Source organism: Pelmatolapia mariae, linkage group LG1, assembly GCF_036321145.2.
Source record: "Pelmatolapia mariae isolate MD_Pm_ZW linkage group LG1, Pm_UMD_F_2, whole genome shotgun sequence".
NCBI lineage: Eukaryota > Metazoa > Chordata > Actinopteri > Cichliformes > Cichlidae > Pelmatolapia > Pelmatolapia mariae.
The window spans coordinates 27,254,691-27,269,701 of record NC_086227.1 but is presented as its reverse complement, the minus strand read 5'-3'; the positions used below and the strand labels follow the sequence as shown (position 1 = coordinate 27,269,701).

Here is a 15,011-nt window from a genome sequence, read left to right as displayed (position 1 = left end):
TAAAAAGCTGTGGTGACCTGTCGCAAATAAGGAATCAGCTAAAATAAGCTACTTCCTTCAAATATCTCTACTGTAACCAAACAAAAACTTGTGGATTTTATAAAAAATATTTGCACATTTGCCTTACTTGATGAAGATGAAGAAAACAATGCATGTGATGACAAATTTCCTGTTGGTCTGAACATACAGAGCACAGATTTTCTTATGAAGTTCATAATCTAGTAAGATGAAACTCAATAGGCTCAACTCAAAAAAATTAATGAGATGATATTATTAAGATAATTAAGATATTACTTTAGGGGGCTGGTCATATTGCATTAGTAGAGGTTTTCCATTTGTGACTGGAAACATTGGGGAGAAGAGTACTGAAACAAACTGCGATTCACTGTGATTTTCAGGATTTGGTATCCAGTAGTCCTTCTGGTTTTTCAACTTTCTTCTTCCTTCAGCCCGAAAGTATATTTTAACTTGTCTTGTGCTCCATATGGGCGTGGTAGTTCTTGCTAGAAAGAGGTATGACTCTGAGAAGAGAGAAGGCGTGGTAAAAGAGAGACTTTGCACTACTTGTGCAAATTTTTTTCTATTTTTGATGTGTCCGAGAAGCACATTATCAGATATCAGTCATCTCATCAATTGCCCAAGCCTTCATTTGTTTTACCAAAACTGATTTCAAGCTTTAATATCTCTGGTCTCTGCTTTAAACCAAGGTGTCAAGGAGGCCTTTATTACATGTAATAAGGCTTATAAGTCCTCTTAGCAAGCAGTGTTTTAGTAAAATTGTTACATTCTTCTGCTAATGCCTCCAGTTCTACCACATAAAAATGCCTCTCCTTAGACTGCACTTGCATGCTGTTTCCCGAGAATAAAACCTACACTTACGTTTGTCATATTACAAGTAACAAATTGCCCCTGTGGTGTTAGGAGATTAGTGGTATGCTCGGTTCATGAGTTGTGTTTGTTCGTGGCTCTTTGTTAATTTGTGCTGCTCTTAGTAGATTGCTCTGGTCATTATTGAAATGAACAGGTTGCATTTGCTTTAATGTTAACAGATTTGTACTGTTAGTAGATCATCCACAGAATTTTCCACTTCAATTGTGGCTTCACACTGATTTACTATGAACAGAAATTTTGTTGTACATCAGGGAGACCATTGCGTTTGCACAGCTGGGCTGATTTTCATTATAAAAATGCAGGGCAGCTGAACTACCCAAAGTTTGTTCTGGCTGTAATTTTCTTCTATTGCACAACATGCACCGCATCGCTAAGTAGATGCAAATGAACAACCATGTAGTATGTTTTGTAGCATGTGAGTAAGACTTGAGTTGATTGGATGCTTATGAAGGACAAAAGATCACTGCCACAGATGGAAGAAAAGTACAAATAGAAATGTTGCAAAGTGGAAGTTGCTTAGTAGATAAATACACTTGAATACTTGATGTATGGGAATACATGAAGCCTGTAAATAAAGTAAACAAATTTCAGGTCATATACTGACCAATGCTAAGAAATGTTATGGTATATCAGCCTTACACTGTAATGTCTTTGTTGCTTTCTCCACACCCCTCTTTGCCCCACTATCTATTTAGGTACTTGTATGAGCTGGAGGCTAGTACAGGGGGTGGGACTGGTGTGAGTGACAAATATGTTATACAAACACCAGTCTCATGCCCCTCTGGGATCCCACCTCCGCACAATGTGACAGTGTCAGGCCCCTACTCCATATCTCTTGCCTGGTCCCCTCCTGGTGAGTAGCAATCTGAATGAAAGGACACATGGATGGATGAAAGGCTGGATGGCCCTAAGTGATTTTCTGTAGAGTGTATTAAGTTATTTCAGTCAGAATGGTGTCAAAGATTAGACGTTTATTTTAAGTTCTAGTTGTTCTCTATCATTTGTATGTTTAAATTTGCTCCTTGGAAATTCTGTTTATATTTTTTAGACATTCCAACTCAGAAACCAAGCTTAGCTTGTTACAACTGGTGATTCTTTAGTGCTGTGAATTTATGTGCTAGCTTTCTTTACAAGGGACATTAAAGGTATTGTTTCATGAAATCAGAAAAAGGGTGGCTCACACCCACAAAAAAGCTCTGAGTACTCACCTTCTGGCCTCTCAAGACCTGGGCACATACACAGGCATACATGAGCATACACATAGGGCTGAGTTTCATGCTTATGGGGCAGTGATTGTCTGCCCTAACCCATCTATCATTGACTATTACTCTCTCATTAGGCTGATTTCCTATCTCAGAAACCGCTTAAAGGGCCAACTAGCAAAGACACTTCACTTAGTAGTGTGTGTGGGTTTGTGTGTCTTTTGTTTTTGTATATTTTTGTCTGTGTTTATTTATGCATCTTTATACGTATTTCATTGTGTATGTGCACGCGTGAATGTGTGTGTGTGTGTGTTTGTGTGCACCATTGCAAGATATTTCCATAGGCAGGCCTATTCTATCGTCATTATGGGTTGATTTTAAAGGTGAGGAAATATCGGCTGGGTTCTCACGCTTGGTTAACTCCCTGAGCCCAGAGTCTGGAGTGTTTCCGTCTTGTGTGTGCATGGGTGTGTGTACATACCTGACTCTCTTGACAGTGTGTGTGTGTGTATGTGTCTGTGTACATGCACCTGTGTTCATGTCTTCAAATGCATACACTGACTGCCAAAGCACTGACTTATGGCTATTAAAAAGGCATTTACTCGAGGATCAATTCCTCCATCGCGGTGTTGGCGCCTGTATGTGCGTGCATGTGTGTGAGAAAATGTATTGAATGCAGGCTTTTAGCTGTATGGAAGAGAACATGCATGAATTGTGTGTGTGTGTACACCGTGTGTGTTAAATACAAGATGATAATGCAAGTGATAGGTTTTGAATTAAACCTTTACGGCATTATCACGCCATTATCGCTCACACATAAACACCTCCACGCACGTGTGTGTGTGTATTATGTGAAGGTGTCTTAACTCAAAGTGTGTCCATTTAAAAACCTGAATGTGCTGAAGTCAGAGATGTGTGTGCAAAGGTTTGTGTGTGCATATGTGAGTTGGGGGGTGAATAATTGAAGTCTTTCATTTGTCTGGTAATCAGTTCGTTCTCGAGATATCCAGAGTTCATGAATGTTGAATAACCCATCACAATACAGTTGGCCTGAATTATGGAAAAACCTCCTGTGAGAATATTAACAAAGTCCAGGGGCATGTGTGTATGGGCGTGTGAGTGTTATCTGTATGTATACATTTGTGTGTTTTTGTCTGGTTCTAAGGTCCACAGTGCTGGAATTGTAAAGCCAAAACTTCAGAAAAAATTGGGGAAAAAACAGCGAAAAAAGCACTCAGAATATTTTTTTTCTTTTTTTGTTATAAATCTATCCCAGTAAATGACATAACCACCTAAACGTTATCATATTGTTTCTCTTTGCACAGGTCAACTAAATAACAGCCAGCCTGTGAACTACAACATCCTGTTAAATCCAGGGAGTGAAGGTGCAATAGTACAGCATGCTGGACAAGACCTGCACCTCACTGTGACAGATCTAAAGCCTTTCACCATTTACTACATAAGAGTGCAAGCCTGTCAGATAGGTATATATTTTTTAAGTGCATGAAGTACCGATCAGGTAGATTGATAAAAACTTTATGGCCATTTTACTTAGTTAAGGTGTTGCTGTTGTGTCTCTAACCATGTACCAGAATTACTTCTGATTGTTTTGTTTCATGCAGAAGGCTGTGGAGTAGGAGATGGTGTCTTTGTGCGGACTTTAGAGGCCACCCCAGAAAATCTGCTGCCCCCCACAGTAAAGGCAAGTGAAGCCAATGTTCTGGAGATTCACTGGTCAGCCCCCAAGAAACCAAATGGACTCATCACCTCCTACCATATATACAGGTAACAGATAAACAAATATAGTACACCGAGACATATGGCCTGGCTTTGCCTTCTTATAAATACCTGTTCTTTTCTCCTTAGGAATTAGGATGTAGTTGTGCTATGAGACTGTGCTTTGTCCAAAGATAGTCTTGTAGGTTGAAAAAGTGTACAGTGCATTTTTGAGGCATGTCATTGTTCTATATATCGACTGTTTGCCAGTATCATCAGTACTTACACCTAGAAGTGATTTTATCAAGTTATAGTGTTAAAGTGGTATTCGAGTTTTTTAAACCCTTCTGAATTTTCTATATGTTCCCATAAATGTATCACATAAAATAGAATCAGATTTCAAGTCCTGCTGGTGGATCTATGATTAAAACACAAGAACATACAGAAGCCACATGCAAGGTTTTTTTTCCCTCATTGTCATACCTATACTGTGTTCATGTGCTCAGAGTACCAATTCAGACTGTCATAAAACTGTTGAACCAGAAGTAGCACACATGCATCACATACGATTATTACATATAAGATACATAACAATATACATATTTGCCTTTCTATGCAGTAATGGATAAAAGTTTTAGTGATTATACTTTCAGATAAATGTCTACTTAAAACTCTATTTATTGTAACCGTGTGTGTGTGTAGGTGTGTGTGAATGTGCATCATTAATACATGCTGAAGGTCGTGGTCTGCTTGTTGACCAAAGAGTTTGTGATCTGTATGCAGGGTCAGACCAGACTAAGCCCTTTAAGTCCTCAGGAAACACACATTAGCATAGCACTACACACACACACTCAGTGACACATCTGGCATGATCAGACTCAGGCAGACAGGGACTTGGATAAAACAGGAAAATCTCTCTCTTTCCGTCTCTCATGCACACACCTGAAACCCTACGTAATCAGACAAATGGGCTTACCAAAGACATCAGGGTGCTTGCATCAGCTCATGGCTTATACAGAGTGTTTAAGATGTGATGATCCATTTTTTATTTGAATTCCACACAAACTTAGTGTCTTTATCTTTAGAAAACTGATGTAAATATGTGCAAAATTAAAATAGATTTGATATAGTTGATGTTTAATGAAAACAAAAAGAAACATCACCAAAAAATTGAATATTTAAATTTTTAATGAGGTGTATATAGTATGAAAGTATTTAAAGGAAACTGATGAAAAGCTAATACAAGTGTTTATTTTCTCTTAGGCGTCCATTAGGAACAGAGGAGGAGCTGCTGGTTTTCATCTGGTCTAGTGGGCCTCTTGAATTTTTTGACGCGAGTCCTGCTCTTCAGCCCTTCAGCTACTATCAGTACAGAGTTCGTGCCCACAACTCTAGAGGCTCAGTTTTGAGTCACTGGGCTTTGGGCCAGACATTAGAGGAAAAACCACAAGATATGCCCATTCCCATTGTCACTCCTTCGGGTAGGTTCACCAAGTCACATGAAAACCGGTATTTATTAGAGATGACCTCATTACGATTTTCTTTTGCCAGTTTCAATTTACAATTATTTTCTGTTTTCTTTTTAATAAGTATAACTGAGATCATAGTATAGCATCAAGTCAGTTAAATATCTGAGATATTGATCTTGTTGGTAGTAGTGGAGGGGTTTGTTTATCACTTTTAACTGCTTTAGTGTTGATGAACTTAACAACAAGCAAATTAGAGGGGAAACAATGAGACAACCATCAAACAGGAATGATTTTACAAGTGGAGGTCAGTGGCATTTTTCCCTCCTGATCTTTTCTGGGGGGTTTTCTCTAGTTTTGGATTTAGCTAAATTCATTGTCAGTACTGGTATCACAAGGTGAGACCCCTACAAAACCCTACAGCATCTTGCAGCCCACTGGTGTGAATGTCTCTGACAAAGTAGTCAGACTTCATTTGGGTTGTCTGACATCCGCTAGTGGGCCCTTTGCTCTCTGCCTAGCACCGTGGAGTCCAGTTGACATTTTCCATGGAATACAAGAATTGGCAGGTTCACCGCTGGTACCCTGGGCTTGTCAAGAATAACAGCAGGTTCACAGTGAGCACATATGACATATCTGAAAGGATCAGTAGAAGGCATGGAGAACATTATGCTGCCTGTATCATCGTTCATCATGGCCGGTTTGGTGGTGGGTCAGCGATGGTCTGTGGAGGCATATCCATGAAGGGACATACAAACCTCTACAGTCTAGGCAACAGCACCATGACTATGATTAGGCTGAAATCCTCTGACCCACTGTCAGACCCTATGCTGGTGCAGTGGTGCCTGTGGTCCTCCTAGTTCATGATAATGCCCAGCCTCATGTGGTGAGAGTATGTAGACAGTTTTTGGAGGATGAAGAACTTGATACCTTTGACTAGGCCCACCCTCGCCTGACCTAAATCCAATACAGGGTGGCCAACTCCAGGCCTCAAGAGCCGCTGTCCTGCAGGTTTTAGATCTCACCCTGGGTCAACACACCTGAATCAAATGATTAGTTCATTACCAGGCCTCTGGAGAACTTCAAGACATGTTGAGGAGGTAATTTAACCATTATATCAGCTGTGATGGATCAAGGACACATGGAAAACCTGCAGGACACCGGCTCTCGAGGCCTGGAGTTGGCCACCCCTGATCCAATAGAACCCCTCTGGGCCATTGTGTTTTGGTCCATCTGATGCCAGCAGGTTAAAACTCAGATTGTCCAGGAGCTCAGTGATGCCCTGATCCAGTTCTGGGAGGAGGAGGACCCCATCCATCATCTCAAGCCATGTAAACAAACAAACTACTGAGTATTTTCAGGGTCTTTGAATTCACCCTCTGTAGGTTGATAATTTTCACTTCTATCAAACGATATGGGGTCCTTTCATTCTTAACACATAACCCAGTCCATATCAGTGCTGATATCTAGTATCATTTGTTTTGTGTTCATTTAATTTTTTTATTCAGTGTATTTCACCTTACCAAACAAAAGCAAGTGCAACAGATTTGTATAACAAAACAAATTTCTGGTGCCTACATAGTATCTTTATGACTTCACCAGGTAACAGGACGTGAACGCTTTTCTCTTTTTCGCTCTTCTCCAAAATTTTCTTTAACTGTGTTCATCCTCCGCTCATACTGAGGCTGCTGGCTTGTAGCTGGCTCTAAGCTCTGGATAGTTTCATCCAGTTTTCCTTTGTTACCTTCTTTAAAATGTCCATGTTCAGTTAGATGACGGTCATTTAAGTGTCTCATTAGGTTTGTTGTCACATATTTTTTGGTGGCGCTCTGTCCCTATGATGTACTTTAGCAAACTTTGTGTCTTGACTCACATTTGCATGACTAACACGTATAAAATTATCTTGTATTGATTTATTGTAACAGTTCACCATGCTACTTTGACAGGTGCGTATTCAGTCCACCTAAAATGGAGTGAACCAGGACAGCCCAATGGTCTCATTTCCCATTATAGGCTGGTTTACAGGAAGCACCAAAAGGACCCAACGCTCAACTCAACTATTGTTACTGCTCTCACTGTAGAGGTAATCTCACACACACACACACACACACGCACACACACACACACATGTGCATGTCAGATGTCATTCATACAATAAATGTAAAGAAATTTGGACTGTACCTGTGGTGCTTGTGCCATCTGTTTGCCAGTGAGGGGCCTGAAAAGACATAAACACACGCTGCCCATGTTCTGCTATTCCCAAGACCACTTCCATAATTCTGTATCATGCTGGATGCTCTAACATATCAGAAATACCAGTATGAGCATGTTTCCTGATACCAAACACACACACATATACAAGCAGCTTCATTCCCATATATATACATATTATACATTAACAGCTGCCATCTACTCTCAATGTGAACTGGCAGCTCAGCCTGCAGCCTGAGTTCACCCAAAAGCTGCAATGAGATATTTGCCAGTACTTGCTGGCATCCCCTATCCACCATACATCTATACGTGTGTGTGTGTGTGTGTGTGTGTGTGTGTGTGTGTGTGTGTGTGTGTGTGTGTGTGAGTCTGTCTATAATATAATAATCTGTCTGTGAAAAATTTCAGTTAGTTATCCATTTAAAAATAAAACTTAATTCAAGAGCAACCTGGTTTTAGATAGCTGGGTTACTTACCACACATAGGAGTGAGTTGTGGTTTAATTCCCAGCTGCCCAGACCTGCATGTCATTCTCCATCTTCCTGTTTTTATGCACTTCCCAGTCTATAGACACAAATACCACAAAATAATCTTTAAGAAGAAGCTAAAATATAAACAACTTGAAAACATTTTAACATAAAATTTTGTATAAAAGGAACAACAGAAAGAAGGAGAAAAAAAACCACATTAACCACAGACTGAAAGAATATGGTCAACATTAAAGCAACAAGAGATCAAAGAGGTAGATAGCTGCTAAAGAAGTTAAGAATGAAAAGAGCTAGAATGAGTGAGATGAAAAAGAGAAGGGGAAGGGATAAAAAGACAAGTAAATGAACAAGCAGGGAATGAGACAGAGTGATAGATAGGAAGGTAAGGAGGAGAGCAAAAGAGAGACAAGGTAGAAGTATAGATCTATATTCTGTCCATATGTGTGGCCTCTTCTCCCTCTGTGACCTTTGGCTTGTCACTCATAATTAATACAAGATGTAAATGGAGACCTTTCACCTTCTCATTGATATGGAACACTCTGTGTTTGTGTGTGCCTGTGTGAGATTGTGTGTGTGTGTGTGTGCAGGAGGCTCATTGACATGGCATAGACTTATTTTGGTGGCGGTCATTTGTCACGCAGTTGTCTTCACCACATGCACTGCGTTGTTTAGGAATACACAAAGAGTGTGAAAATTAGAAAGCCTTTAGCTGATTCAGGAAGAGCAGACTTTATCTGAAGGATTAAAATTTGGGTTTTGACTTTGTTCGCTTTAGCATCATTAATCAAGGATTCGATGGCAAAAAAAGTGCCTAAGTCAGGGGTGTCCTGTGGGACAGAACCAGCCTGTTAAAAGGTAGAGTCCAGCCCACTGGATGGCTTTGCAAACTTTGTTTCTGTCTGAAATGTTAATTTTATCCAACCCAGATGTCTGAATCTTTATTAGTTTTAGAGCCTTCTGACTGACAAAATCATTCCCTGACATAATACACCAAAAATACGTGGTTGGGTCAAAGATCTGTGTTGAGGTGTGTCTTCAATTTGCAACAATTTGTGTAGTGTTTTTGTATTATGTAACAATGGTTTCATCTTTGCGAACAGCTGCAGCATCTATTTGTACTTCTAACATTAAAAGAAATGTAGGTTCCTCTGTCTTTATTTTACTATTTAATTTTCACCCCTCAGCTGTAAAAGACTGTTGGGTATTGGAATCTTACTGACCTTGCTCTCAAGGTCAAAGGTCAAGTTTTCTGAAAGTCTTGTGAATGCAATATCTCGAGAAGAAAATCACGTAGCTGGATCTTCTAGGAGGCTGAGTGGTAGCACTGGCAATATTTTTTTCACAACATTGAGATTTAATTTAGATTAAATCGGGTTGATCTAAAATAAGTTTGACAGCCCTGCTAGATTAATTGTAAAATATGGGTCATAACATTAATGTGAAGCACATGAACAGCTTATATTTTGTTTTCATATTAAACAGTCACAAACCAGTCTAGCACTTCTCCCTGTAATATTTTGTTTCAACCCTTAATTAAGTTTTTTCCACTAAAAAAGGGATCCAGTCTTTCACACTCTTCATCCACTTCAATTTCTTTTGTGCATGTAGTAATTGTGCATGTGTGTGTGTGTGTGTATCCATTTGGTATGTGTCTATTTGTGTGTGTATTGATCTCAGGCTGGGCTGGGAACCCTGCTCTGTGCCAGCTTGGCTGATTAATGGGGTCGTCATGGCAATCGGACGGAATGAGGGTACGAAGCGCAGGCGGCCTGCCTCGCTAGACACCTACACGCCGCCTGGCACACACACTGTCTCGCGCGCACACAGAAATTCACTCTCCATGCTTTACACCTTTCTGACAAACATGCTTGTCACTCATTCTACCCTGTCAGGTTGTTTTTATTGCACGGTGCTTCATGTTTTGGTTTTGGTCGGGTTTTTTTGTTCTCCTTCTTTTCTCTCAAGTTTCTCCTTCTTTGTGTTCACATGCTATTGCTACTGCATCATTTTTTGACAATATCACTTGAGATTCTGGCCACCGGTAATCATTTTGCTCTCAATAGCTCTGGACAAATCGAGCAGATAAAACTCTATTTTCGCTTCGTGTTCAAGCTTTCCACCTCAACCTCCCCACAGCTTACTTCTTTTTCTTCTTCTGATCACATCTGTCACTATTTTAATCTCTTTTGCTTTTTTCTGTCTGTTCCTGTGTGTTTTCTTCTTCAAAACTTTCAGTCTCTTCTGTGGCTGATTTTCTTGTTTCTCTTTAGTGTCTCAGCATCGTCGTTCACCTTACTCTTATATCTTCATTTCCCCAGCTCGTCTCTCCACTCTGCCCTCGTCTCTTTCCAGTTTTACTACCTCTTTTATGCCTTTCACCCTTTAACCTTTCTGTATTGCACTCTTTCTTTAGCTACTTACTCCATACTCCCTTTGCCCCTCCTTTTCCTCCTTTTCCTGTATTTCTCTCGTGTTTCCCTGCCTACCAACTCCCTCTTTCTCCTCCTTTACTCTGCTGTCCTTTCCTCCCTCCCTTGGCTATTCCAGATGTTACACTGTGGCCCTTGGGATCGCTGGTGAAGAGAGACCACAGGCATATGTGTATTCAAATGTGTGTGTGCGCATTACTTTGTGTGCATACATATGTTTGAATATGGTTGTGTGCGCACGCACAACATTTCTGTTTGTGTGTGTATAATGCAACAGTGTATGTGAGTGTGTGCGCGTGTGTGCTGTATTAATACATCCCATTGATCAGAGCAGGACCCCTGACAGTCATCATCCCTGAGAACCATCTGGCCGACGCCTGACGCTCCCTCACCCAAACAGAAGCTGACACCCTATTAATCTGCTACCGCCATGCATACATACGTGTGCGCGCGTGTTTCTGTGTGTGTGAATGAATGAATCTGTGACAGTATGTGGAAGAGACTGTGTAAAAGGTTATGTGTTGCGTACACGTGAACATTTTTTCCATGTCTGTGTTTCTGCGTACATGCTTGTGCGTGTCTGTGCTCCACAACTCCACACCGTGCACACACATACGGAGGTATACACGCACCACTCTGCCATCCGCCAACAACAGCCGGCGCTGAAGGGAGCTGAAGGGTGCTTGGAAATTAAGGTTATTACACAAATTGAGCCATATGGTCTAAATATTTCAGAGCTGAAATTTACTAGGCAATAAAAATGGCCCCTACCTCGGTAATGGTGTAAATTACAGCTTAACCACCAGCGCTAATGATGTCCTTCTGTACGCCCCGTAACCAACCGTACATGAAGGACACATTGTTTAAAAAATACCCCAGGAAAAGCGAGGGAGAGAGAGGAAAAGGGAAGAAGGGATGGGGATAGATGGGGAAGGATGAAGTGAAGGGGGGTAAGGAGGAAGTAAAAGAACTGAAGGAAGACAAGACTGAGGGAAAGAGAAATAAAGAGAGGAGTGTAAGAAAGTAAGAAAGTGATTAATATAGAGAGTGGAGAAACAGAGAGAGAGAGAGAGCTAGCAGCATGTTTACAATCTGTTAGTTTACCATTAAGAACCCGTCAGAGAGTGTGGGACAGCGAGGGCCAGCCGGCGAACTGTGTCTTAAAGCCGATATGAGGTTTCACAGGGTGTGTGTGTGTGGGTGGGTGTGTTTGTGTGTGTGTGTTAGGTATGCCATCAGCATGTGTGTATTTAGGTATGTGTAGTCAAAAGATGTAGAAGGATGGACGTTATCACAACATGCGGTGTGTTTGTCTCCAAACATGTTGAATAATATGTTACAGGTCGAAAAAGAAACAGCCCTAAACTCCTGATGTGAGTATGTTCAGTGAATTCAATAATTTAGAAATATTTAAGCATTTCAGTACGTTGGCACTGAGTTTGAGATGAACATATCAGTTTGCAAGGGAGTTCTTAGGTCAGTGGTTCCCAGCATAATCTAAAAGGTCTCCCCTTGATCAACATGACCACCCGTTTGTCCAGTACTTGGAGAGTACTCTAGTTATTTCATTGATTATGTTTAATGAACATTTTCAACGGTATATTTGTTATTTTTAGCTTATAATTTCAGCTGTCAATCCGTACATTTAAAAATTTCCTGTACTAATTATTGGCTACTTTCAACTAAAAAATGACAGCTTACTTTTTAAAAATGTTAGCTACCTGTTTATCTAGTATGTTTAGCTAACAGTTTCTTTTTGTTTATCTCATTAAACTAACAATGCCTGCTTTTGGCAAGATATTTTAGCAGTTTTTTCACTTCTGGACTTTTATTTATATATTTGAATCATATTCATTAAGTTTCTCTGCCTATTACAAATAGGCTTTCTTTTAGTTAACTGTTAACGTTTCTGCTCCAATATGTTTAGGTCAACTCAGCTCCTCAGGTGAAATGAAAAAGTTTTTGGGCTAAAGCTCCACAGGATCCCTGGACTATCTTGCCCCCATAAGGATTTATGTGTTGTGCTTTTGCCAGCTAATACTTAGCAAACATTTGAATGCAATAGGTTTAGCGTCACCAAATGGAGGCTTACTTCCTGATTGTCATGTAGAAGATATAATCAGAAGCACAGGATTCACCTCTGTTTACACTTTATAAATATATAGGAAGTTCAGAGATTATTAAGTAAGCTTAACATAAAGACCAAGCAGAAGAATCAAGCTGATTTGGCTCCTAGTAACAAAATTAGCCTACCAGCAGTTGTAACACTCACAAATTAAACCTTTCTACTTCCTTTGTATATTTATTTCTAAATCCAAGTTAAAAACGATTAACATTCTCTCTCACAAAGTGGCTTTGAGACAGTAGTGACTTTTAGGTCTCCAGTGTGACCTTAAATTTGCAACAAGAGAAGCAAATAAACTCTTTAAGATTCGTTCTCAGTCCATGTATCAGGGAAACAAAAAAAAAACAGTTACGTGAAAGGCTAACAGTACCTTACGTGCCTGACCTCTTATGATATGGGGCTGTTCTTTAATGTGTATGTGTTACACGTTTTCTAAAGTAAAGTAAAAGTAACTGTCCAGTTAAGTTTTTCAGCCACCGTCATGAAAAGAAAAGATTCTCCATCTTACTGCAGTTTTATCCTTGAAAGGGTATACTTTTATTCAATTAATGTAGAAAATATACAGATGTTCATACATGATGGTAAATCTAAAAACAAATAAGTTACATATAAACGGGCAAAAAGCTTTACTTGTTGCATTTAACCCTCTCTTAACTTGCTGCTCAGCAGTCTTTTTTGCATCACTTTAACCATAAACCAGCAAAAGAATGTGGCAGAATAGGGATAACAAGGCTTTGCCCTTCCTCTCAGTGACACCCTTTAACAAATGAGGAAGAGAAAAGAGAGGAGGGAAGAGAGAAATGCAGAGCTGAGTGTGCAGAGAGTGAGGAGAGAGGCATGAGGAGGTTAAGAGAGGAGGAGGAGACAGGTGAAGTGAGGAACAAAGGATTAGAGGAGAGAATAAGGAGACTCATATGCAGAGTTTGTTGGGCCCTCGGCCTATCAGACCTCTTAGTTAGAGGTCTCCATCCTGATTGGAGGGCTCTCAGCATTCTGCATAAACAGCCAAATAATCAGGCTGCAACACTCCCTCCTCTCCTTTCTGCAATCTTTGTTTCTACTCGTGTTTTTTTTTTTTTTTTTTTTTTTTGCAGCTCCTCCCTCTATCATTCCATACTGCCCATTCCTTCATCGCTGCATGCCCATCTGGAGTTTCTCTGCTTCTGTGTAAAATTACAGTTTTTATCTTATGCTCATCCACAATGCTTGCCCCTTCATTCCCTCTTCTTCTAGCTTCCTCAAGTGATTTTTTTTTCAAGTGAGTTTACGTTCTTACTTCCCTATCTCTTCCTGCTCCGTCGCTCCTACACACACACCCTCTTTCGCTGGGTAATGATAGGTTGGTGTTATTGTGTGTCTGTCTGTGAAGAGGCCACACCACCCAGTGTAGTACTCTCCACTTTGAGTCGGTGTTTAGTGCTGCAACCACAATATGATGGTCATCACTTTAAAGGAATGCTGAGAGGGTGCGAATGCGTGAGAAAAAGAGAAAAGGACTTGCTATATTTGTGATTACTGAGTCCATTCAAATCTGGTGAGGAGCATGTGGGAGTGTGACGAGTAACTGAATATTTGTGTTTGCTTTGGAAGTGGGGACTATTTAGTTGTGAGGAGTCCTTCCTACCTCTCTGATGCTGTCTCACACCATGGGCATATATATATTTGACACTTAGCATAATGTCTATCGATTGGTAGGGAAAAGATGGCGAGGTTGCCAAAAAGCCTGTAGGATTTTTGTGATTCTGGTCAGTCTGCTGTCTCCATCAAGTGGATTTTTAAAATGCTTCCATTCACCTCGCAACAAACAATCATTTCATTACTTATGATGTTTTTTGTAAATTTGCGATAAAGAAATATTATTTCCTGAAACATCCTCCAATTTAATTATTATTATGTTTGCCATCAACAACGATCCCCTCATTTAAAATTGTGTGTATAAAAAAATATTTTTTTAACTAGCTTTAAAACATAAAACAAGAGACGTTTTGCTATTGCCTTGTTTTATGGAATAAAGCTTAGCTGAAAAATATCTCATTAACATGCTCTCTTATTGTAATTTCACAAGAAATCTGTGGATTTTTAGCATGCTGACCATTACTCATTATAATTTGTCCACTGGTCTTTGGCTGCATCACACACACAAATATAAACACGAGCACACACAAGAATATATATACACACTAAATATGCTGTTCCTGGGGTCCAGAGATGCCAGAGCCAATCATGAATGTCTGTGTGAAGTGGGCATGCCTGTTCCAGACCCCTGCAGTCCCTCTCTACATCTGTGCTGGCCACAGACATAACACATGCCTAATGGCCACTCCGTGTGTCTGTGTGGTGTGTTTGTGTATGCGTGTGTTTGTGTACGTGTCGCACAAAGGTCTCTATGTGTCAGGGTTTGTCTAACGCACCCTGACTAGCAGGGACACCCATGCAGGGCATTTTGCAAACAGACACAGGGCAATTGTTCCAGCAGCATTGAA

At 40.2% G+C, this 15,011-nt stretch overlaps 1 protein-coding gene across 6 annotated transcripts in view; it reads left to right on the top strand.

Moving 5' to 3' along the window:
* ush2a (Usher syndrome 2A (autosomal recessive, mild)) overlaps positions 1 to 15,011 on the top strand; it is a 216,882-nt gene that overhangs the window by 182,049 nt on the left and 19,822 nt on the right. For all 6 annotated transcript variants that reach the window (XM_063477546.1, XM_063477553.1, XM_063477570.1 and 3 more), the window contains exons 70-74: positions 1,587 to 1,744; positions 3,419 to 3,577; positions 3,716 to 3,878; positions 5,073 to 5,290; positions 7,222 to 7,358. In XM_063477546.1, coding sequence (XP_063333616.1) covers positions 1,587 to 1,744; positions 3,419 to 3,577; positions 3,716 to 3,878; positions 5,073 to 5,290; positions 7,222 to 7,358 — 835 coding nt within the window. The remainder of the gene's footprint in view (positions 1 to 1,586; positions 1,745 to 3,418; positions 3,578 to 3,715; positions 3,879 to 5,072; positions 5,291 to 7,221; positions 7,359 to 15,011) is intronic.